This window comes from Nuphar pumila, chromosome 4 (genome assembly GCF_984573655.1).
Source record: "Nuphar pumila chromosome 4, dmNupPumi1.hap1.1, whole genome shotgun sequence".
NCBI classification, from domain to species: Eukaryota; Viridiplantae; Streptophyta; class Magnoliopsida; order Nymphaeales; family Nymphaeaceae; genus Nuphar; species Nuphar pumila.
The window spans coordinates 27,008,431-27,034,047 of NC_143252.1; the positions used below are offsets into that span (position 1 = coordinate 27,008,431).

The following is a 25,617-nucleotide window of genomic DNA, read 5'->3' on the forward strand; positions in this document are numbered from 1 at the left end:
CCTTTCATTTATGGCTGCGGCTAACTCCGCCTGATGGCGCATTTGGGTGTCCATGGTTTGAGCCAGATTACCGAGAGTTTCCATCACGAAACCCCTTTGGTCCTGACACTCGTTCGCCGTGCTCGAACTAGCTTGGGATCGACGATATATCTAATAATCATTTCAATACACACAGTTTTACTATCTTTGAATTGTAGTGTCCCAAAAATCATCACATGTATATATCAATACTTACATAGAAAACAATGCAATTATCATGACTAATAAAGTAAGAATGATACAAATATACTCACAGAGCGATCTCAGGATGTGGCATGACCGTGATCCTTGATTTATTGTTCCCATGCTCTGATACCATAACTGTAACGCCCCAAAATTTAACCCAAATTTTTAGGGATTTTTTTTTTCAAGCGGAAACAACTAATAATTCTCGAGTTAAGCATTTCAAAATGATACAGGAAGGTAAAAGCAAACCACACCATTTATTTCCACTTCAATAATAATAAAATCCAACATCAGAGTTTTCACATTTAGTCTCAAAAGAAAAATCTCAATCTGAAAGTAAGCAGAACCGCCAGGGAACAAATGGATCAAGTCTCGGTCAGCGCCTCATCCTGCATCGCTCATAGAACTACTCTTCTCCTGAAAATAATAAAAATTATAGGAATTAGACTACCACGTCTAAGTAGGAAAACTGTAATTATTCTTGCAAGTAGATCATGTGTCAAGTGTGATGTGGGTGTTGTGTTTGAATTACAATCTAAACATAACCACATAAGGATTTCGATGCAATAGCAATCATAGACATATATCTGAATAGAAAGGTAGATTCTGTAACAATTATACTTAAGCACAAGAAACATTTTATGCAACTACAACAATTAAGTAAGGTATTAAGCAATTCAAGCAGAATTTACACTAACATGAACAACATCCATAATATGAATTCAATTAACTAATAAATACACAATTTAGGATGTCGTTTCATCATAAGCACCGAATATAAAACATGATGGAAGAGTAAGCACTTGTCTCTTTAATGACTCCCATACAGTGATACCTAACTGTTCTAGTTAGTGTTTATCTTTTCTTATCCCGCGGGTACACACGGGCCAAGGCAACCATCACAGAAGAGAATGTCCGGGGGTATATTATTCGGGGTTATTTTATTAACCCGAACATTCTAACTGTGACTGAAATCCCAAGGGAGCGGCCAGTGACTGAGAGAAACTCCCAAAGGCCAAAACCAAAACAGGATGCATCCCTAACTTCTGCAGAAGAACATAGAACTACCACCTAGGACACAATTGGTAGTCCGGGTCCCCCGACTCTGAGGACTGGGACCAACGAGTCGCTTTACGCTCGAAACTAAACACATGTCCCCAGAGTTTTGTACCACCTACCCTCTCCAAGGTAAGCCTGAAACTGAGTGGGTTACTCTTTTTATTTAAATTTATTTCCCGAAGTACAAGGCATTTCCCCAACTTCCTTCTACTACCACGGCAGTAGAATTCCCATCCTTAGTTTATTTACCCGGGTATAAAACCATCACAATCCTTTGTTATATTTATTGGTTAACCCACCCAAAGTGCTCTGGTGCCTCTAAACCAGTCAAGCACGGATGTTAAAATTTATGTGGTTATTAACCCTTTTTAACTTGAGTACCAAGGTAAAGCCTTCAAGTACCTGGTGATTCACATGCCAGCCTTAAACCATAACAACCACACATAAATGAAAATTTATTCTTATTTATCAATCACTACCATGGTTTTCTTAAACTAAAAGAGTGGTTACAACTCTCTTTGACTGGAATCGTCATTAACTTAGCTCAGCCCTTTATAAGGATCAATGGTGATAAAATTTACTAAAATGATAATTGGCACATTCACAAACCCACTATTGATAGTTCCTTAATAGGAACGTGAGATTTCTATGCATACTATTTACAACATGTCAAAGGGGAAATAGGCATCTCCTAAAGATCTCGAACTAATTACAATTGTCGAAACTAACATATGCAGTGTCTACAGCCAATATACCAAAACAAATCCTTTTGATGTGCATCACAATACATGCCGAAAATAATAGAGCATGTAACTTATTCTACCTATTTCAGTTATACAACACAGGAATTCAAAAATAAAAATCCAATATGAATCACTCAGCCATTCTACTATATCCCACAGATTAACTAAGTGAAGTACAGTACGGTGTGTTACACAGAAAATAAAGGAAAGAACCAAAAATTCATTTAGCCGCATGAACTAAACACCCCTATTTTTTTCAGTTTAGCCCTCATACCGCATATACATCCAACAATGGTTTCAGCCATTCTACTGCATTTTACAATATTATTAAGTATTAAACAACATGTTGTATTATGCAGAACCAACAAAAACAAAAGAACAACTACTGGACATATACAAGACTCAAACATGGGCAGCACCTGGGTTTATCATAAGTAATTCAAACTAAAAACACAGGATTTAAACATGCATTTACATTGATTAATCATATGAAAACAAATGTCCAGATCCTTACGGTATTCAAGCATGGTCATACGTGTACAGACTGTGTGTCAGTCTACCCGAATGCATCATTTCTGTTACTGAAAATTTTCCAGAACATAGTACACCAACCCTCATGATCCCCATTCCTCTAACATAGACAGCTCAGAGAGGCTGCATATTACAGGTCATATACTGATGTAAAAACCTAAAACTTCCTACCTGTTAATCCAGTTACACATAACCAAAAGAACTTGTAACAATTTAATAGGATACAAATGAACATTCAAAATTTTCATACCAAGGGCGTGGCTAACCTCTTTATGTATATTTTCTTTTGTGAGAAAAACAAAACTTAATTTCTCTTACCCAACTACAGACTGAATCATACTAGGGGAATAATTTACAACTTTTCCCTATTATAACCCATTCTGCCCCATTTCGACAGGTTACACGTATGCCGACCATAATTTAGTTCAAAGAATAATCATGTAACAAGGATTTCCAGAATTTTTTTTCTTTTTACTTTTTAGCATAGTCGAAGTTACATCATACAATAAAAAAAAACTATTTGCATAACACTGAATACAGGTTCCATAACTTTATACAATGTAACGATCTGGGAAGATAAACCCCAGATTCCTAGTTCAGATTTGGGGTTTTATTTTTATTTATTTAAATTATTTTTTTTCTCTCAACAACCGAGATCCCCCAAATTAGTTGATTTGGGGTTAATCGGACAACCCTTCATACTTGACCCCAACTCCCAAGAAACAATCAGGGAGATCTACTCACGGACATTGCGTTTGTAGAAATCCCCAACTGTCACCACACCACTCGTGATTTGGGGATGTTCTTTTCCCCCACTCACTCATACCCCGAGCACGCGAGCTACCTACACAGAAAAAAAAACAGTAACCTACTATTATCCGGCGAGGTTGTTGCGGCATCCACGAGAGGGGTCGGTCGGCCTGGACAGCACCACCACCGGCGAGGTCGGCTCTTCACTGAAAGGTCTCGAGCTGCGGCCTGGGATCAGAGAGAGCTTCGAGGTTTAGAAAGGTAGAAGAGAGTGAGAGAGAGAGAATGGGATAGCGAGAGAGGGAGAAGAAAGGGTTCGGGGTCCCCCTTTGTAGGTGGGTGACCTTCCAAAAAGGAAGGAAGCCCAGCGGCTTCGGCTTCCCCCCCCTCTCCCATTTCCAAATGTTAGGGTTCAAAAGAACCCTAACCAGTGACTTATCGGGGGGTTTCCCCCTTTATTTTTATCGGGCAGCCTTTGTATCCTTTTTACAGGGTGTGGGCCGGGTCCGAGTCTGACCCGCGACCCACACTCGGGATCCAACCACATGTTGGATCCGGGTCTTATAACAACATGTATTCTTAATTGGATCCAAAAACCCCATTTATATATTTAATTTATTTCTTTTCTTATTACGTATTTTAATATTTAAATAGGTTTATCTTATAATATGGGTTCTGGATCTTAAACTTGGATCCGTGCCTATATTAGCCCATTTTATGCCTAAAATACTAAAAACTTTAAATGTAAACATTGCGGTTATTACACATACAGTGCTTTTCCATGTCGTTAACGTGCCACCAACGTATAATCTTCTACTGGGAAGAACATGGATTCATAATGCCAACGCCGTGCCATCCACTCTGCATCAGTGCATCAAGTGGTCTAAAGGTGGCATGATAACTACTGTTTTGGGGGAAGATCCTGAAGAGAGGCTACCTCAGCCTATGATCCCTAGGCCAACTTATACTGCTGATATCCCTAGCATTAGGGAAAGTGAAGAAATTGTTCTCAGTGAAAGCCTTGAAATGCTAAAGTTAGGAGCAACATCAGAGACAAATCACACAGCAGCGATGGTCCAATGGCAAGGACCACATTTCTTTAAGATTGGGGGTTGTCTCGATTACAGTACTTTCAAGGACCATCCTCTTTTCCCGCAGTTTGTTAGGACCAAGAAAGGATTTGACCGGTTACTGAAGCATGGTTATCAGCCTTTCAAAGGATTGGGCAAGAACGGAGATGGCCGGCTAGAGCCAGTGGTCCCTGATCATCATCCGCGCAGGGCAGGACTAGGATTCACGGGCAAAAGATCCCACAAAAATACTGTCTTCATTAAAGGGATCCATTAAAAATTTTCTACCATCTGTCTTTTCTATTTCATTCATTTGATTTTTGCAGTTTGTAGGGACAATGTCCCATTTCAGTTCATTTTAAATGTCCTTATTTCATTTCAAGTCTTCAATAAAGTTATCAAGTTTCTCGTCTATCTGGATGTCATCTTTCTCTTATTTCTCTACAATTTGTCTTCAAAATTCATTTGTTCTTATCTTTTTTATTCTCATGCAATTTATGTCATAGTAAAGGAGCTTTCTCTAAAAGCTATTCCTTTTCAAAATTTCAGAATGTCTTCTCAACCGATAAAAAGGTTAGTCATTAATCCTTCAATCCTATCGAAACCGGCAAAGATATATCGGGTCCGAGCAAGAGCAGGGGACAGTAAGGTCACAAAGCAGTCAGAAGAAATGGCAGAATTCAATTCGTCGCTTCCAGAGTTGCCAGAATTTGCAGCGATTCAGAAACAAGATGAACCATCGACCCTAGTCCAGGATCCGACTGAGGACATCAATATTGGTTCAGAAGATAGTCCGAAAATTCTCAAGATCGGCATCAACCTAAGTACAGATGAGAAGGAAAGGCTCATTGACTTTCTCAAGCAGCACCAAGAAGTATTCGCATGGACTTATGAAGATATGCCCGGTTTAGATCCCAAATTGGTGGAACATCGACTCGTTCTGAAGCCTGATGCGAAACCTGTTAAACAGAAGTTAAGAAAAATGGATCCTCGAATCGAGCAACAGGTCAAGGAAGGACTTGAGGACTTGCTTAAAGCAGGATTCATTAGAGCAATAGATTATCCGGACTGGTTGGCGAATATCGTTGCAGTTCCCAAGAAAAATGGCAAAGTGCGAATTTGTATCGACTTTCGCGATCTCAATAAAGCTACTCCGAAGGATGACTATCCCCTCCCAAATATTGACCTCCTAGTTGATAGCACGGCTGGGCATGCCATGTTTTCCTTCATGGACGGATACTCCAGATATAATCAGATCAAGTTAGCCGCTCGTGACCAATCCAAAACATCCTTCACTACGCCATGGGGCACTTTCTGTTATACAGTCATGCCATTTGGGCTCAAAAATGCTGGGGCAACCTATCAGCGTGCAATGGCTGTCATTTTCCATGACCAGATGCACAAGACCATGGATGCATACGTTGATGACATCTTGGTCAAATCCAAGGAGGAAGAAGACCATATCGATGCCTTAAGTCAAGTCTTCAAGCGGCTTATTCTTTATAAGCTAAGACTCAACCCTCAGAAGTGTGTATTCGGAGTTGAATCAGGCAAATTGCTAGGCTTCTTGGTCAGCAAAAAGGGGATAGAAATGGATCCCGCTAAAGCAAAGGCCATCATTGACATGCCACCTCCAACTACTCTTAAGGAATTGTGTAGTCTTCAGAGACGTATGCAATCAATTTGGAGATTCATATCCAACCTTGCCATGAGATGTGAACCTTTCAATCATCTACTCAGAAAAGGAGTGAAATTTGAATGGGGACTAGAGTGTCAGCAATCGTTTGAGCGTATCAAGAAATATCTTCTTAATCCGCCCGTTTTAAAGCCACCAGAATTGGGAAAGCCTCTCTTGCTATACGTTTCAGTTAACCAAGCCGCTTGTGGCAGATTCTTGGCACAATATGAAGATGGCAGTTTGGTTGAACATGCCATTTACTATGTAAGCAAGACTTTCATTGACTACGAGAAGAAATATTCTCAAATAGAGAAGACATGCCTAGCACTGGTATGAATGTGTCAGAAGCTGAGACATTACTTGTTAGCATCAGAAGTCAAGATTCTCTCAAAACTTAATCCTCTCAAGTATATTCTCGAACAACCCTTTCTTAGTGGACGGATTGCTAAGTGGCAAGTCCTGTTAATGCAGTATGATCTGGGGTATGTTTCTCAGCAATCTATCAAAGGTCAAGCAATTGCAGACCAATTGGCAGATTTTCCTTTAGCATAAGATGTTAGAATCGAAGATAGCTTTCCCGATGAGCGGATCTGTAATGTTCAACAATCCCCAGTTTGGAATCTGTTTTTCGACGAATCCAAGAACATGGCCGGCATAGGAGTCGGAATCTTGCTGATCACACCAGAGAAAGAGATGATCCCCTTTTCTCTGAAACTGGATTTTCAGTGTACCCATAATATGGCCGAGTATGAAGCTTTAATACAAGGTATGAGAATTTTGCAAGACTTCAATGTTCAGAGGGTGCATGCTTTCGGCGATTCATTGCTCGTCGTCAGCCAAGTCAAAGCTGAATGGCAGGTAAAAGATCAGAAGCTGCTCCCTTACCAAAAGATCGTTTTATCCCTTATCAACAATTTCGATGAATTTCAGCTTTTCCATATCAAAAGAGAGTTTAATCAAATAGCTGATGGTTTGGCCAGCCTGGGCTCCATTATGTCTTTCAGAAATGGAGAATCCTGTCGCTCCTTTGAAATCGGTAGACTTGACCAACCTGCTTTCGTTCCGGTAATGCAAGTCAACCAGGCGGAACAGAAAAAAAAGCCTTGGTATCAAGATATCAAAAACTTTATTGAAACTGGTGAGCTTCCACCAGAACTATCAAAGAAGGAGCAAAAAGCAATTCGGCATATGTCCGCCCGCTATTTTATCCTTGCCAATGTTTTTTATCGTCGTGGGTTCAGTTCTGAGTATTCCAGGTGCTTAGACGAAGAAGAAGCTAAAGAAATCATACGAGAAGCGCATGAAGGTATTTGCGGTGGTCATATCGGCTACCAAACCCTTGTTAAACAAATCATTCGGGCAGGATACTATTGGAGAACCATGCAGCAAGACTGCTATCGTTTTGTGAAGAAGTGCGTTCAGTGTCAGATACACGCACCTTCCATTCATGCGCCAGCCACGTACTTGCAATCAGTCGTGTCTCCATGGCCGTTTTCTATGTGGGCCTTCGACGTCGTAGGACCCATCTCTCCTTCAGCTTCTAATGGTCATAAATATTTCCTTGCCGTAACAAAGTATTTCACCAAATGGGTTGAAGCCGTCACTCTGCGTACAGTGGAAGGTCGACATGTAGTCTCGTTCATTCATAAGAACATTCTTTGTCGTTTCGGTATACCACACGACATCGTGTCAGATAATGATACTCATTTCAAAAATGAGAGAATGAAGATCTTTTGTTCAAAATTCAGAATTCATCATCATTTTTCAGCTCCTTATTATCCACAAGAAAATGGTCAGGCAGAAGCAACCAACAAGAGTTTGATTCGCATCTTGGAAAGAACCGTTGAGACGGGTCGTGATTGGCACGAGAAAATTCATGATGCACTTTGGGCATATCGAACTACCATTCGAACCCCAACCAATGCGACTCCTTCAGAACTTGTTTATGGGACTGAGGTGGTGTTACCTCTTCATGTTCAGAAACCCGCCCTTAAGTTCGCATCTCTTTTAGAGCTACCACTCGATCAGTATCAGCAACAGAGATTGGTACAGTTAGATTTACTCAATGAAAAAAGACTCAAAGCAGCAGAACACGCTCAGTCTTATCGTCAGAGGATAGCAAGGCAATATGCCAAGTCAGTCATCGAAAGGAGATTCCAAGTTAATGACTTGGTCCTTAGATCAACGGCTCATCTCAAGCATCGTCCACGTGGCAAATGATCACCAAACTGGGAAGGTCCCTACGTGGTGAAAGAAGCGTTGCCCCGTAATTCATATCGTCTGATTAATGCAGACGGGGTAGAACTATCCGACCCCATTAATGCTCGACATCTGAAGAAATTCTATACCTAGAAAATCTCTATTCTATCTTTTGTATTCTTCAAAAATTCTCCTCAATAAATGATCAATTATTCTTTGGTCAAAATACCCCTCTTCCCCAGAATATACTGGGGCATTCTTGTTAAAGTTGCCTTTTATCCAAAACAATTTGTGTGCAGGCAGGATCTAATAAATCTCTCATTTTGCACGCATGTGCACTCAGTTGCATCCATTTGCATTTGCACGCATTCATCTGCATTAATTTGCATTGAATTTCCCATTCAGGATAAGGGATAAATCCTGAGACCCCGGCAAGTCGTCCAAGTCATCGCCAATTAATGACCCTTCAAAACCCAGTGCTCGTACTGGTAATCTTTTAAAAACCAGTGCTCGTACTGGTAATCTTTTGAAAACCCAGTGCTCGTACTGGTATCCTTTAAAAATCCAGTGCTCGTACTGGTAATCCTTTAAAATCCAGTGCTCGTACTGGTAATCTTTTGAAAACCCAGTGCTCGTACTGGCAATCTTTTAAAAACCAGTGCTCGTACTGGTAATCTTTTGAAAACCCAGTGCTCGTACTGGTAATCTTTTAAAATTCAGTGCTCATACTGATAACCTTTTAAAATCCAGTGCTCGTACTGGTAACCTTTTAAAATTCAGTGCTCGTACTGATAACCTTTTAAAATTCAGTGCTCGTACTGGTAACCTTTTAAAGTCCAGTGCTCGTACTGGTATCCTTTAAAAATCCAGTGCTCGTACTGGTAATCTTTTAAAATTCAGTGCTCGTACTGATAACTTTTTAAAATCCAGTGCTCGTACTGGTAATCTTTTAAAATTCAGTGCTCGTACTAGTAGCCTTTTAAAGTCCAGTGCTCGTACTGGTATCCTTTAAAAATCCAGTGCTCGTACTGGTAATCTTTTAAAATACAGTGCTCGTATTGGTACTTTGTCAAAGTTCGGTCTTCATACTGGTCGCAACATAACTCTCACATTGAGGTTCAGGCTCAATCTTTAGACCTGCGAACCAAACAATCTGTATCAGACTCTTGGGTCGTTCCATTCTGTTAGTCTGACATTCGGGTTGCCGATTTTGTCAAGACCTCTAGTCATTCGTGTTATCAAGCAGTTCTTTGAGTTATCAAAAGCTATCAAAATCAATCGCCAAGTATCTCTCTTGCGAGGGACCCTTTTTCCAGGGAGAGTTCGAGAGAGCTCGTTTCTTTTCGCATGTCTTTATTGTTCGTTCGTTGAACCCCTTTTTCTAGGGAGAGTTTGAAGGGACTCGTGATTCACAAACAGTTTGCAAAATAATCTTTATTGTCACACAAGGAACCCTTTTTCTAGGGAGAGTTTCGACGGAAGCTCGTCCTCCTTGTAACCTTAAATGTCTTTTATTAGGCCACCCCCGTCGTCGAGGACCCTTTTTCCAGGGAAAGTGTGATGGACTCGTTCCTCTATGATATCCTTTCAGTCTCTGTTAGCGGCCCCATTTCCATAAGAGAAGCCTAGAAATAGGGAGTTTTGACGAAAACTCTATTTCTCTTCGAAAGTTCGTTTTGCAAACACCTCCTCTTCAGGGAAGAGAGGAGTATCTTTTGTTACCCGTTCAGGTAAGGGTCAAGCTTGAGTCTCTCCTTTGGGGAAAGGAGAGGAGAATCTAGCCACGGATGTGTCATATAGATCTCAAATGATTTCCTTCACCAAGGATTCCAAGAATATTTTGCCAATTTGCCATAAAAAAAAAATAGTTGTTGATTCCAAAATCTTTATCGCATAAAAATTGTACCTCAGAATACCTTCAGTATTACTTCCGAAGTGACAACGCTTTTGCGAAAAAGGATTCAAAATTCAAAATCTTTCTATTGGCCAACCAAAAGGATGAAGAATAAATCCGCGATATGGCCAGCAAAGAAAATTCAATGTTGTTGCAAAGCCATGAGTGATTGATATTGATCGCAGTCAATGGCACATTTTTAAAGACCATTCTTGAAAAATAAAGCAGTCGAAATATCCTGGGTGATACAGAAAAATCCATACCATCTCTACATCTCCTCAATCACCTAAGCTGCAATTAAATATCTGCAAAAGGGATCTCTCAACTGTCGTCAAGATGAAGGCGAATTAGAAGAGTCGACCCCCGGGGCCAAAGAAGATTTGGATCATCTCCAAGATGACGGAGTTTGTGACGGATCCTTCCAGGGAAAGTTCAGATCACCGTCGAGATGAAGGCGAGTGTGATGAGCCTACCGACAAACCCTAAAAGATATTTAATTTCTGCTATCATCAAGAGATTCCCAACCAATGAGCCAATAACCGTCAATATAATCCCTGAGAGAAAAGAAGGATCGGAACATCTCTGAGATGAAGGAGTTTGTGACGTACCCTTCCAAAAAAATAAAGAGAGAAAAAGCTAGGACATCTCCAAAATGAAGGATGATGTAATTCCCGAAAAATCCAAGAGAGCTCCAATTCTGTCAAAAAAAGAGTGCAGAAAGATCATCATGAGAAAAGCATCCCAGGATATCAGACTGCCGAATCTATCAAGAATCTTCTTTAATTTTGTGAAATTCTTTTATCAATATCCTTTCGCTAATAGCTCTCGCAATATCAAGAATACATTCTTTTCCGTCCATATCAAGGAAATTGATAGCCTCCTTGAAGGAAAGTCAATTGCAAGTAATTTGAATTCGAATCTTGATTCTACGGAGTTAAGCCCAGTCGGAGGTAATACTTCAGGTAGAAAAGAGGGAATATTTTTCATATATATATGTGCTTATCATTCTTGAATTAACTACAAATTTTTTTTTTATCTTATTGGCAATCTTTTTAAGTTATCCTGACATGAAGTGAGAACTTGATGTTCATTTTGATGTATCCAGGCGTTGTTGTTATCCCTTTTAGAATCGAATGATGGGAGTTGTCCAAGATCCTTCCCTTCTTGTTTTGATCTGAGTGCCTAGACTCTCAGATTCGCACACTTCCCTGTGCTCCCCACTGTCCCACCATAGACAGTTCCCGTTCAGGTTAAGGGTTAAACCTGAATTTTCCGCAAAAGGTCATCTGTCTTAAAAGCCATTCAGTCTTAGCAATGAGACGTCCAAGATCAATCCCTTTTCAAGCTTTAGGGAACCCCCTTTCTTCCTTTTGCAAACCCCTCTCGGATTTATTGTGCAGAATTCGAAGGTCCCATCATGGTTTCTTCATTTGAGGATTCCGTATATCGCCCCCTTTCAGGTTAAGGGTTAAGCCTGAGCCTCGTTTTTCCACAAGGTATCGTCCCCTTTCAGGTTAAGGGTTAAGCCTGAGCCTCGTTTTTCCATGAGGTATCGTCCCCTTTCAGGTTAAGGGTTAAGCCTGAGCCTCGTTTTTCCACAAGGTATCGTCCCCTTTCAGGTCAAGGGGTTAAACCTGAGCCTCATTCTGATGAGGTATTTTATTTATCGTCCCCTTTCAGGTTAAGGGTTAAGCCTGAGCCTCGTTCTATACGAGGTATTTCCTGTCCCATCCAGGTTAAGGGCAAAACCTGAATCTCACTTCTTTTCGAAGTAAAATTTTCTCCTTATTCTTCATTTCATATCTATCATTATCCTTTGAACTAATTCTTTCATACCCAGTCAGATTCATCCAACTGGGGCATTTTTATAGTCCAAATTTGGTATGTTTTCTTTGCCACTAAGCTCGGCTTTCAACCGGCTTAGCAGCAAAGAGGGGCATCTGTAAACACACCAAATTTTCACCCTCACCCAGTGTTTGTCATTACAGATCATTGCATATCATTGCATGTATGCTGCATAGCATTGCATGTCATTGCATATCATTGCATGTCATTACATCTCATTTTCGAGATCCAGCACTCCTATTTCAAAACATTCAATCCAGATTTGAATTTTAAAGCTTTATTTTAAAATCAATTTCAAAACCTGGGTTTTTATTCAATACTCTGTCATTTTCCAACCCCAGGACTTTGTATTTCAAAATATTTTCTCAGAAAACAATCTGGATTCCTTTCAAATTCAAACTTTAATCGATTACAATTCACAGATGAGACCCATTGAGGTGGTGTCGCTTCTGAATTCCTCTATTCATCAAATTTTTCAATTTTTTGAAAGTTTCAGTCCGATCAGGACTCTGTCTCAGAGTCCTAATCCGGTCAGAAGTCTGGTTTTTAAGTCTGTTTTACTTCCATTCTCAATCTTTTTTGTTTGTTTTCGAAATTTAGGTCATTTCACAGAGTCCAATTAGTTCAGGACTCTATTTTAGAGTTCGGTCGAGTTGGGAGTCTAACCCTGACTGTGTTTTCTGACTTATTTCATCATTTCTTGATAAAATCTTTTGAAAAATCTTTCATTTGGCTTTTAAAATCTAAAATCTCAGAGTCCTAAGAGTTCAGGACTCTAACCCGGAGTTCCAGTTCGCTTGAGACCCTATTTTCAAAGATCTTGAATTTCAAATACTGATTTTAACCCTTTTTCAAAGCCATTTTCAGTGTTTATTTCAAAAATGTTCAAAATTCGATGCGGGCTCACTCAGTTGGCACCATATCCAGAGGAATTCTAACTCAGTTAGGACCTTATGCCATTCCAAAAATCCTAATTTTAAGTTTACTTTTTGAAAATCTTTTGAAAACTCCTTCAATTTCAAGTTTTAAAATTGCTTTTTGAAAAACTCAAGTAGGGCCCACTCGGGGTGGCGCCATATTCGAGTAAGTCATGGCTAGACTAGGGTTAGTGGATGTCTTGGTTAGTGTTAGAGGTTTAGAAGAGTCAAAACTCTTTTGAAAAACTCATTTTTGAAAGTTAGTTTTTAAAACTAGTGTTTTTAAAGGTTTTTAAAAGTGTTTTAAAAACCCAATGTGAGAGAATGCCAAGTGGCACCACATTTGGGGGATTTTTAGGATTAGCTAGGGGTTAATTAGGAACTATTTAAGATAATTTAGACTAGGGGTAGTTAGGTAACTCCACCCCAAAATCGCCCCCCCTTGTTAGAGTCCAAAAAATTCAAAATTCCCAATTTTTAAACCTAAAAAAAATTCTATAAATAGTCTCCATAGGGGGGTCGATTTTTCCAACTTGCTTTCCTTTGGATTCTTGGAGCTTCTCTCTCCTCTCCAGCCCTTCCTCCATTGCAGCAACCTCAAGGTAATGTTTTTCTTTAATTTTTAGTTTTTATTTAATGTTTTTCATTGTTTTAAGCATGATTTAGCCATTGGCTCCATCATCTTCATGGATTAAACCATGGATTTAACCTCAAGAACCATCAAGAATCAGCAAGAACAATCCAAGAAGGTGATCCAACCCTGTTTTGGATGATTTACAGAGATTTTAATCCATTAGAACTTAAATATGATTCTTTGCATTATTAACCAATAAAATATATGATTTACCCTTTTTTAATGGGTTAAATCTATGTTTTAAAGGTGATATCAAATTCCATCCATTGATTCCCTGTTTTTAATTTATTTTCATGGTTTATTCATGTTTGTTTTACGTTCTATAGCATAGAAATAAGTTTTTTTACTGTTTTATGGTTTATTTTATTTATTTACATTAGTTAATGCATGGTTTTTCAAGTTTCTTAAATTTCTGTGTGTTCTAGGTTTAGAACAGTAAAGATGATGTTATTTCGGATTGAAGCACTCATTGTTTATTTCTGATTTTTTTATATGTAGTGCATGCATGAGTCATTGAGTTACTGTAGAAAAATCAGAGGTTTTGGATCTCGGGAACCCTGTCAAAAAAATCAGACATCAAATCGGGTTTTTAAAGCTTTAAAATCATGGTTAAAATCAAGAAGGTAACTATGGATTTTAGATATGTAAAGTGCTATGGATTCACATTGAATAGATCTGTCTTCTGTGAAATTTTCGGATTTTTTGATCACTGTTTAGTATTTTTCCCCTTTTAGAGAATCTGTTTTTAAATTTAAAACTAGTTAGGGTATACCAAAACCCTAATCAGATTTGTGTTAGTTATAAATCCCAAACCACAGATCCGATTTTAGATCTGTAAAAAGTGAGTATTGTTATTTTTCTGTCTACTATTTACCATTAAAATTTCAGAGATTTTTGTTTAGAATTGCTATTTATGTCTATATTTTCAATCTGAAGTAGCTGTTTTAATCCCTGTTAAGAGTGATATATTTTAGCTCCGATTGCCGGAAGAGTTTCTCCCTAACCAGAGATGATTTTTCCGATCTGTAAATTGGGAAATCTCTGTTTTTCTTCTTAGTTAGTCTCTGTAAAATTTCATAAATTTCCATTGAGATTTGACCCCTGGTTCAGGTCTTGGATTGAGACTGGTTGGTGAATTAGGTCAAAAATAGCATATTTTTAGGGTTTAATGCAATTTTCGGATTAATGCAATGTCAAAAAATTATTTTTATAATTCCAATTCGACATTAGGGTTATAACAAGTGCAGGTACTAATTTTTATGGATTTTGGAATCCATTTGATCTCTGAATTAATAAAATTGCAAAACCGGGTTCCTGAAAGATCCAAAAACACTGCTAAAATCACAGTTTTTGTGATATTATTGGATTTTCATGCATAAGCATATATTTTTAGGGTTTAATCATGTTCATAATCATATTAGAATGCTTTAGGTTTAATTTGATGCTCATTTGATTTCATTTAGTGCATAAAACCTAAGTTTTTACCAAAATCTATTTCAAAAACCCTGATTTCAAGGCCATAGTCTTGCTATCGGGGGCAATTTGGTCATTTGACCTAAATTTTGAAATCCCTAACCCTAATTTCATATTTTTAATCATGTCATAGCATATTTGGTTTTAGTTTATTCCATTCAAGTTTCAAAACTTGCATTTTATCAAAATATCTTTTTAAAAACCCTAATTTCAAGGCCATAGTCTTGTTATTAGGGGTATTTTGGTCATTTGGACCCCAATTTCGAAATTCCATATCTTATATTTATATTTATTCAATTTTATTTCATATTTTATCATTTTGATTTAAGGGAATCATGGCAAAAAGGCTTATATCTAGCAAAATCCAGCAATTTTCTGATATTGTTGGATAAATCTAGAAAAGCCAACATATATTCATTAACCAAATTTTCTAGTTTTGCAGGTACATTGAAGACTTTATTTTTCATGTATTTAAATTTCAATAGTGATGTAATTTGTAATTAAACTTTGGAATAAGAATTTACATTTCCTGCTTAGCTTAGGTTGCATTGCATATAGTTTATTTTTATAATTTCAATGTGTGATGGATGATGATTCATGCATATTTTTACAAATTCACCATGGTCTACACGAATGACACATGCACTAGCTTCTATGAAGTTTATAAACTTGGTGGAATTTGTATTTATGGCCATAGTCAGAATATGAATGATACTTAGATTTATGATCTTCACATTAGCCACATTCAGCCTACACTCTTAGGCTAACTTCAAAATGCACTGCATTTCTCAAAAATACAAAAAGTATTTCTCAATTCCTCAAAATCATTCATTTCATGCATTTGCCAATTCCAATTCAAAATTTCAATTCAAAGAAGTTCATTTTCTCAAAATCTCCTAAGTCTTATAGCAAAATCGATTTTCCAAAAGACATTGAATTTCAAAGGATATTTCAAATATTTCTCAAGTTCCAAATTCAAATTTTCTAAGTTAGAATTTCAATTTCAAAGTTTGAATTCAGAGAAACCAAGTCTCTCAGAGTCGATTTTCACCAAATGTCAAGGATTTCTCAAAATTGATTTTTATTTCTTTCAGAAGTATATTTCAAATCCCAATTCACGATTTTCCAAGATTTACATTTTATATTTCAAACATTAAAAGCAAACATCATGTTTTCAAATGTGCATTTTTCTGAAAATTCATAGCACATGCCTGATTCTATGTGCATTTAGAAATTAGAATATGATTTAGACAAGTTGAATAGAGTAGAGCATAAGATTGATCATTGGTTCAATTACCCCTGTTAAAGGTGGCAGGAACGGTTGAATCTCGTACCGACAGGCGAGTCCCATTCTACGAAATTTTCCCGCATTTTAAAAACGGAGGCGAGTTATTTTCAAAAACTTTTTCAGATGTCAGTTTGATTCGCAAAAAGTTAAAAATTTTGCGATGATAACAGCATTTAATTCATTCACAATTTTGCCCGCAGGCTATTACAGTTCAAGTATACGGGCTGCCCCTTCGGGGTATTGATTCACCTGAACTGGGCAGCTTACATCAGACTTAACAAAAGCAAAACAGACTCTAGCGCAACTGTACACTATAAGTCGCAAGGGAACATGCTCCCCCCTTCAAATCATGCGCCGTCCTCGGCGCCATCTGTTTCGTGGGAAGCCCTGACTTCAGCCGGGTAGCGGCTGTTCATTCGAAATGCAGGCTCCCACGTTGGTTCCGCTGTTTCCTCCCACTGCACCAAGTATTTCTTCGCTTGCCCCAAGTAGTTGACCTTGTGGCGAAGGATCTGACTGAGGTGCTTCTCGGCCCGTTGTGCTGCCGGGGCCCTCTGCATGATGGGAGCGCGTTGCGACACATTGCGTTCCGGGTCTCCATCATCTGGATGGAACTGCTTGAGGTTGCACACGTGGAACACCGGGTGCACCTTGAAGTCTGGGGGCAACTCCAGCTTATATGCCAGTTTTCCCACCTTCTTTGTGATGGTGAAGGGTCCCTCATACTTTCTGAGTAGTCCGCGGTGCCGCCCGCGGAAGATGCCTGTGCGACCAGGATATAACTTCACCAACACTTGGTCCCCAACCTGGAACCCTGCGGGCCGACGATGTTTGTCCGCCCACTTCTTCATTCTCTTCGCCGCTTTGTGTAAGAATGCCTTCGCCAACTCATTCTGCTCGTGCCAGTCGCGAACAAACTGATAGGCGAAGGATGACCTTCCCTTTTCTTGTGCGACAAGAGTGTGCGGGGTCAGTGGTTGCTGCCCCGTGGCTATCTCAAACGGGCTGTGGCCTAAAGATTCGCTCTTCTGCAGATTATAACAAAACTGTGCCACATCAAGGAGCTTCACCCAATTTTTCTGATTGGCACTAACAAAGTGCCTAAGGTACTGCTCCAGTATCCCGTTGATGCGCTTTGTCTGCCCATCTGTCTGCGGATGGAAGCTTGTTGAAAACAGCAAATCAGAGCCAAGTAACCGAAATACTTCACGCCAGAACTTGCCCGTGAAGCGAGCATCGCGATCGCTCACAATGCTCTTTGGTATGCCCCAGTGCTTCACCACATGCTTTACGAACAACTCTGCAGTCTTCTCTGCAGGGCACTCCTTGGAAGCTGAGATGAAGGTGGCATACTTTGAGAAACGATCCACCACGACTAAAATAGAACTGAGGCCCTCTACCTTTGGCAGACTAATAATAAAGTCCATAGAGATGCTTTCCCAAGGACGTTCTGGAATTGGTAGAGGCTCAAGGAGACCGGCAACCTTCTGGTTTATCCCCTTATCTTGCTGGGAGATGAGGCATGTCCGCACATACCCCTCAACATCGTCTCTCATCTGCGGCCAATAGTAGCCGCGCTCAAGGAGTGCTAAGGTCCGCTCCTGACCAGGATGGCCGGCCCATAGTGTATCATGGCACTCCTTGAGTAGCTCTCGGCGAAGGCTTCCCCACCGTGGTACAAAGATGCGTCCCCCTTTTGTTACAAGAAGGCCATCCTGTAGCCAAAATCGCTGAGTCTTCCCTGCCTGCGCCAGAGAAACAAGGTGTTGTGCGGTCGGATCCTGCTGTGTACCCTCGCGGATGCGGCTCAGCAATGCACCCTCCAAATGCACTTCAGAAGGCTCTGCGCGCGCAGCAGCTAATTCAGCCCTACGGCTCAGGGCATCCGCCACAACATTGGTTTTTCCAACCTTGTACTCTAAGGCAAAGTCGAACTCAGCCAAAACATCTGCCATCGAGCTTGCTTGGGCGTCAACTTCTTTTGCGTCTGAAAATAGCTCGTGGCCACATTGTCCGTCTTGACGACGAACTCGGCACCCAAAAGGTAGTACCGCCAGGTCCTGAGGCAATACACAATGGCGGTCATCTCACGTTCGTGCACTGTGTAACGCCTCTCTGCATCCTTCAGCTTGCAACTCTCATATGCGATCGGATGACCATCTTGCATAATAACTCCGCCAATGGCAAAGTCTGAGGCATCCGTGTGGACTTCGAAGGGTCTTGAATGATCAGGCAGTCGCAGCACTGGCTCTCTCACTAAGGCTTTCTTCAAGCCCTCAAAGGCATCTTGGCACGCTCCTGTCCAGAGCCATACCCGATTCTTCTTCAACAAATCTGTGAGGGGCACAGCAATGAAGGAATAACCTTCGATGAAACGCCGATAATAATTTGCTAAGCCGAGGAATGACCGCAATTCTGGCACTTTGCTTGGCGAAACCCATTCCTGGATGGCCCTTATCTTCTGCCCATCCATACGCAGCACACCACGCCCCACAACGTGGCCAAGGAAGCTGATCTCCTCCTACCCGAAGAGACACTTCTCTCGTTTAACACAGAGGTCATTCTCCTTCAGCACCTGAAACACTGTTCGCAAGTGCCCGACATGTTCCTCCATGTTACTGCTATAGATCACGATATCATCCAGATAGACTACCACAAACTTGTCTAAGTAAGGGTAGAAAATCTGGTTCATTAAAGTCGTGAACGTGGCTGGAGCATTTGTCAACCCGAATGGCATTACTAGAAATTCGTAAGCACCATAGCGGGTGACACAAGTTGTTTTCGGCTCATCACCTTCGGCAATCCTCACCTGCCAGTAACCCGATCGCAGATCTAGCTTGGAAAAGATACGGGCACTGCCTAGCTGATCGAACAAGTCTGCTATCAATGACAATGGGTACTTGTTCTTCACCGTGACCTTGTTCAAGGCCCGGTAATCCACACATAACCGTTTAGAGCCATCATGTTTCATCTGAAAAAGGACCGGGGCACCAAATGGGGCTTTTGATGGACGAACAATGCCTGCGTCCAACATCTCGTCTAGCTGCCTGCGCAACTCCTTCAACTCTGCTGGCCCCATACGGTATGGAACCATTGCAGGAGGCTTTGCTCCCGGGGTCAACTCAATCTTGTGGTCGACCTCGCGTCTTGGCGGAAGACGCTTTGGCAATTTCGGAGGCATCACCCCCCGAAACTCCTCCAATAGCGGGGCTAGGGTCGGCGGCACTGCTGCTTCTACCTTCCCTTCATCTGCACGCACTGCAACTAAGAATGTCTGCTCCCCATGCTTGACACCCTTCTTCAGTTGCATTGCTGATAACACTGAAGACTTGCCTTTCTGCGTAAGGCACTGCACTGTGTGGGACAGGTCTGATCCCATGATCGTCAACGTGTTAAACTTTGGCAGCATCATCACATTCTGGCTTCGCAGAAACTCCATACCCAGAATCACCTTGAAATCGTCCAGGGGCACCACAAAGAAGTTGGCTTTGCCGACCCAACTCCCCACTTGAGTAGCCACATCTCTTGCTTCACCAAGAATGGGCTTGGCCTCAGAGTTTACTGTTTTGATAGTCCTCTGCTTTGGCCCAGTTTTCAAGCCCAACCGCTCTGCCTCTTCCCGCGAAACAAAGTTGTGTGTGGCCCCGGAGTCTACCATTGCCGAAGTAGACTTTCCATTCATAATGACTTCTACGTACATAAGTTCCTTACTGACCTGCATGTTCTTAGCTGCGCAACTTCTAGCTGCGTTAATCGATCGCATGTCGCCCATCCTCGGTTGCATGGTCTCAGTGTCACTGCCTTCAGTATCGTTGCATTCTTCCTGTGCAGCATTGGCTTGCCCGTCGTCCTTTACAAGGCGCTTTGGGCATTGTCGGGCGATATGTCTATCACCACAGAACCAACATGTCACAACTGCACCCTTGTTGCTGTTGTTATGCTTTGTGTAGTTCTGTTTCTTTTCGGATTGATGGCGTGTCGACGCCTCACCTTTATCGTTGCGCTGCTCATCCTTCTTGCCTCCGTGGTCAGGCTTCTTCCCAACTTTGGTTGATGGGGTGAAAGGCTTGCGCTGAGTGTCAACTAAGCGCTCAGCCGCCACATATGCATCTTCCAAAATACGGGGGTTACTCCTTTCTACTTCAGACTGTGCCCATGGTTGAAGTCCCACAATGAACCAGTTGAGCATGTTGTCTTCTGGCATGTTAGGTATCTCCAGCATAAGCTTCTGGAACGTTCTGACATAGTCTTGCAACGAACCAGTATGTTTGAGCTCACGAACCATCCGGTAAGCCTGTCTCTGCGCATTTCTTGGCATGAAGTAGTTGCGCAACTCTACTTTGAAGTCGTCAAAGGTGTCTATCACACATTGACCCCTCTCCATGTCATTGTGTTTCCGCCTCCACCAAGCGATAGCATCACCATCAAGTAAGGCCGCTGCAGCCTTGATCCTCAGATCTTCGAGGGTCACATTCTGGATATCCAAGTAGTCTTCTACTTGGAACAAGAAGTTCTCAATGGCCTTGCTGTCGCGAGAACCATTGAATTTTGCGGGTCTAGGTACATCAATCCTTGATGGTCTCTCACCATTTCCGCCATTCAGGGTCACCGTCCGCTGCAACGTACGGTTCCTCAACTCAAGATCGGTCACTGTAGTTGTCAACGAAGTGACCTGCCCCATTAGTAAGTTCACCTGCTCTTGCAGGCTCGCCACCACATCATTCAATCCATTGAATGATTCACATGCGCGTGAAATCGCTTCATCATGCGAAGTCACATCTTCCACCAGCTTGTTAACAGTTGCAGCCAACTCTTCTTGGCCCCGAGGTGAACCCATCTCCTCAGCTCCGGCAACTGCCTTGCCCTTGGTGTTGCGCAAGTGTTGATAAGGCGCCACAATGTCTTGCTCACAAATCGCAGCCTGTCGGCTTGTCTGTCGGCACCGACTCCGGAGTCCCTTCCCCAGCATGAGAACGGGCTCTGGTACCACTTGTCACGGGCCTATTTCCTTCAATGGGCCAGCGCAGCGCGACGGTCCTTCCTTACCGCCGCAAGCCTACTCGTCAGCTCGCTTGCCGGTCGCAGAAGCTTATGATCAGAGTGCAAGAGAGCAAGAGAGAATAGAGGGAGAGAAGTTGCAATCACAAGAAGCAATCACAACGAGGGTGAACAAAAGAAAGCTCAACGCATTTAATTCATTCACAATTTTGCCCGCAGGCTATTACAGTTCAAGTATACGGGCTGCCCCTTCGGGGTATTGATTCACCTGAACCGGGCAGCTTACATCAGACTCAACAAAAGCAAAACAGACTCTAGCGCAACTGTACACTTTTCTTAATTTTTTCTCTTCATTCCAGCAATTATTATTTGTTTTCAAACTTTTTTCTTTTTTTATAAATATGAGCAGTTAATATCCTTGTAGTGTTTTTGTTTGGTTGTTGCTATGAATGTATTATATATGCAGAAAATTGCATGCTAAATGGAATCTCATATCGCTTAAAGTCGACGACATGCAAAAGTCTATAAATTCTACAAACTTCTCATGAATTCTATATTAAAAGTAGACTTTTACAATAACCAACATGAAACTCTTGACAAAATTTGCACTCTAATCACCTATATATACACATAAATTTGCACGTTAAAATAGAAGTTCACATGCGAAAGTCCGTGAATTCTGCATCAGTAGATAGAGTTTCATAACCACCAACGTGAAACTCTTAACAAAATTCATAAGAGATTTTCATAAGTGTCATAATTTTTGTACTATTTGTACAAAATACATGATTTCTACATAAATATCATGCAAATTCATTTTTTATTGAGATTTAGTGAGATTGATAGAGCATTGTGATGTAACACACAAAAATCAGAGAGTTTCACGAAAGGTCCTAAAAAAGTCAAAAAACCTACAAAATTGGTCATGGATTTTGGCAATTTGTGGTTTTTTTTTGGAAAATGCATCAAATTTGTCATATAGTATGATCATCATCTATTATAAAAAAAAAAAGGTTTTTCGCAAATTGATCTCTGCCTTATAGCCGATTTGAAAAATAGTTTCTGCCTTGTGCCATTTTGCAATCGGTTTGTGCCTTTTCATTAACCCTTGCAAATCAGTCCTTGTAGTTAACAGCTGTTACCTTTCCCATCCATAACTGTTAAAGGATAGATAATTGATGGCTCTGCCTTTTTTTTTTTGAAAGGCAAGCTGGGGTTAGGCAGACCCCTACCAGTTATACAACTATACCATTTGGGTTTTGAACCTGCAACGTCCCCAACACAAGGTGACGTGCACTAGCTGCTGCTCCTGCCAGGCAGGCTGAGTCCCCGTTGGTGGTAGTTCTGCCCTTGCCCTTAGGAGGACCAATTTGCAAAGTGTGAATAAGGTAGAGACTAATTTGCAAAAAATTAATACACTAACAACTATTTGATGAAGGGCATTTTGGTGACCAGTTAACCAAGGTCAAACTAGTCAAACTAGCAGCTGTTGACAGAAGGACTGATTTGTAATTGCGATGAGAAAGACGAGGATTGATTTGCAAAAGGGCATAAGGCAGGGACTGTTTTGCAAATCAGCTATAAGGCAGGGAAGGGACCAATTTGCGAAACACCCCCAAAAAAATCATGAGTTTATTGTCATATGAAAATAGTGACGAGTTCTTTCTTTTCTCACGTCTGAAATGAAGATGCCCTAATCAATTCATGATGCTTAGCCAACCAACATGAACAAGCAGGAGAGTCAATTCCTGCAAACACACAGAAAAGGAGAGGGAAAGAAGTTATCACTTCATTAGAGCATGCCATAATGAAAACAATGGCTGTGAATGATATACATACAAAAATGTTTGCGGAGCTCATCGCTTTCTACTTCACAAAGGTTGGTTGCACAAATTCTTGCACTATGATACACCAGCAATGACAATGGTAACGAGCATTTATACACCAAGGTGTTTGGGCACTCTCCCAAACTTCACAAATAGTAGTTTGCAGCAAGATAATCACCATTATTTATTTTCCATCAGAAATGCCATAGCATCAATCAGGACCAGTGCTAAACTTTATCAGACATAAGAGGCTCCTTCAAGTCATCCTTGTTTTGTTTCCATGTCTTTTGGAAAAAATGGGGCTCATCCTTTGTTGTCGAATCAGTTTTTTTTGGTGTTTCTTTTAAGCTTTGGACATGTTGGAGGCATACTTGAACAGCATCATGCACTCTCACGAAATACCATTCCTTCCCAACGAGTTCAAGAACTCCAGAACTTGTGAGAGTTTCTAAAACTTTCTGATTCGGATTGGAAATTGCAAGCTGCAGATAGTAAAGATCAGATAAGAAGTAAGCTTTTTGAATACTTGAATGATAAATGAGGAATGCTGGTGAACATATAAACGTGTTAGACAGATCAATTACTTGGATGCCACGCGATTTGTATTCCTGATACAAGTCCTTCAACACTTGAACAGCACTGGAGTCAATATATGTAACAGCTGTGCAGAAATAAAAATCTCAAACTAGTTAATTTTGTGGACAGCCAATGAAGTTAAGTGCACAAAAGATGAATTGCAATTTCATGGCAAGGAGAAAGGTGATGCTGCTGAGAGTGGGCCCAAGTGGAATCACAAAATCAAATATAAGAAACAAAGACCTAAGCTAAAGCAGACGAACAGGGGTGAACTCCACTGCTCAGAAAAAAGAAGAGGAAGTTTTTTTTGTTTTTTGTTTTATAAAAAATGTAGTCGTGCCCATTCAATTATATATTAAACCATTTCCAATATTAAAAGTTGTCGATAACCAAAATATGGCTCTCCCCTTCACAATACAATAACTTCACTTGGACAATAAAATTCAAGTGATTCATAGGATTGACAATGAAACTCAAGCTATTCATAGTATTCAACATTTAACTCAGTTTACTGATCATAATGCTAATTATTAACCAACATGGTCAAGAAAAACTTCAGTAGCACAAAATTGTCGACAATGATAAGACAAAAGGCAATGGTTCACCACAATGCCAGTGTACAACTCAGGAATGAAGAGAATCTTGGTTAGTCAACAAAACGTATGAAAGACTTACGTGCCATCTCAATGATGACGAAATAGATTTTTTCAACTTCTGGTCCACGCTTTGCAGTTCCTTCATTATTCATTTCATATTCCTGCAGCCTGTTCAAGAAAAAGGCAACATAAATATTTGCTCCCGATCCTTTTTTGAATAATACCCCATCCAAAAATTTAAATGCACCGAACGTTACAAGAGAGTATGAAGCATACTAATTCATTAAAAGGGACTATAATGCAGATGCATTTGCAAGAATTCAGTATCATATACTGCTTAGACTTCTTGCATGTGAACCACAAGAAAGAAAATATTCATATCTTTATTAAAAGACAAAAGCTATTAATTTCTATGCATGTGTCACAAAGAGAATCTTAGATGATTGCTACCTCTCTTTAATATAACTGATGTTGGCAAAATATATAGGGGAATCTACCCGAACCATGACAATCCCATGGTAAGTATAAGCTTCGGGATATTGTTGGATGTTTCGGTAGACAGTGGTTCCAGGAAGACGCCCTAGGACAGCTGCAGTGGCAGTCTTTAAAATAAGCAATGAAGTTCAACAGATGGAATTCAAGCATTTGTTAATACGCAATTGAAAGACCAGAAAATGCACATACATTAAAAAGAAATATGATAAAGAAGAATCCATAAATTAAGGTTCACCATGGCATGAAATTTTTAAGAATCTAGGAAGCCGTAAAAAAAATCTGACCCAATTTGTATACGCAAATGTTGGTAGGGAATGTTGAGGAAATGCCATAGTACCTTTTCGTGTGATATCCCTTTCATTTAAGTATCTTGTACATACATTTCTAATAGAGGGGTATTTTTGTAACATAGCCATAGGCATTATAGTGAACTATTTCTGTCTTCTTGTGTAACCCTAAGGGGACGTCCCCTATATGTTGTATTTTAAATCCTTTTGAAGCTAATGAAGTTTACTATTCTTTGCTCTCTTCTTCTCCATTGTGTGTTTGCCCTAATCCTTGGTGCTCGTGATATGGTATCAAAGCCATTTTTAGGGCTAGAAGGAGCATCTGATCGTGGTGGAGAAGAAGCTGGAGCTGAACCCTCACAGTGGGAATCGACCCCAACTGACGTCAGCAAAGAGAGGAACGACTGTACCGTCAGTTAGGGTTTTGTCATATTTGAGTTGGGGTTTTTGAAGTCCTGTGAATGAAATCTTGTTTATTTTGGGTTGACATTGGATTTTATAGGGAATTTTCTGTGATTTTTCTGGGATAGCAA

General features: G+C 40.5%; 1 protein-coding gene across 9 annotated transcripts in view; it reads right to left on the minus strand.

Moving 5' to 3' along the window:
• Positions 1-22,234: 22,234 nt before the first annotated feature.
• Positions 22,235-25,617, minus strand: part of LOC149839727 (putative sulfate transporter 4.2) — a 179,958-nt gene continuing 176,575 nt past the window's right edge. For 6 of the 9 annotated variants that reach the window (XM_090002779.1, XM_090002778.1, XM_090002777.1 and 3 more), the window contains 4 exons: positions 24,753-24,891; positions 24,382-24,470; positions 23,715-23,791; positions 23,071-23,612 (listed from right to left, as the gene is read on the minus strand). In XM_090002779.1, coding sequence (XP_089858905.1) covers positions 23,358-23,612; positions 23,715-23,791; positions 24,382-24,470; positions 24,753-24,891 — 560 coding nt within the window. In that variant the 3' untranslated portion in view covers positions 23,071-23,357. The other 3 variants (XR_016431347.1, XR_016431346.1, XR_016431348.1) reach the window with 2 other exon arrangements.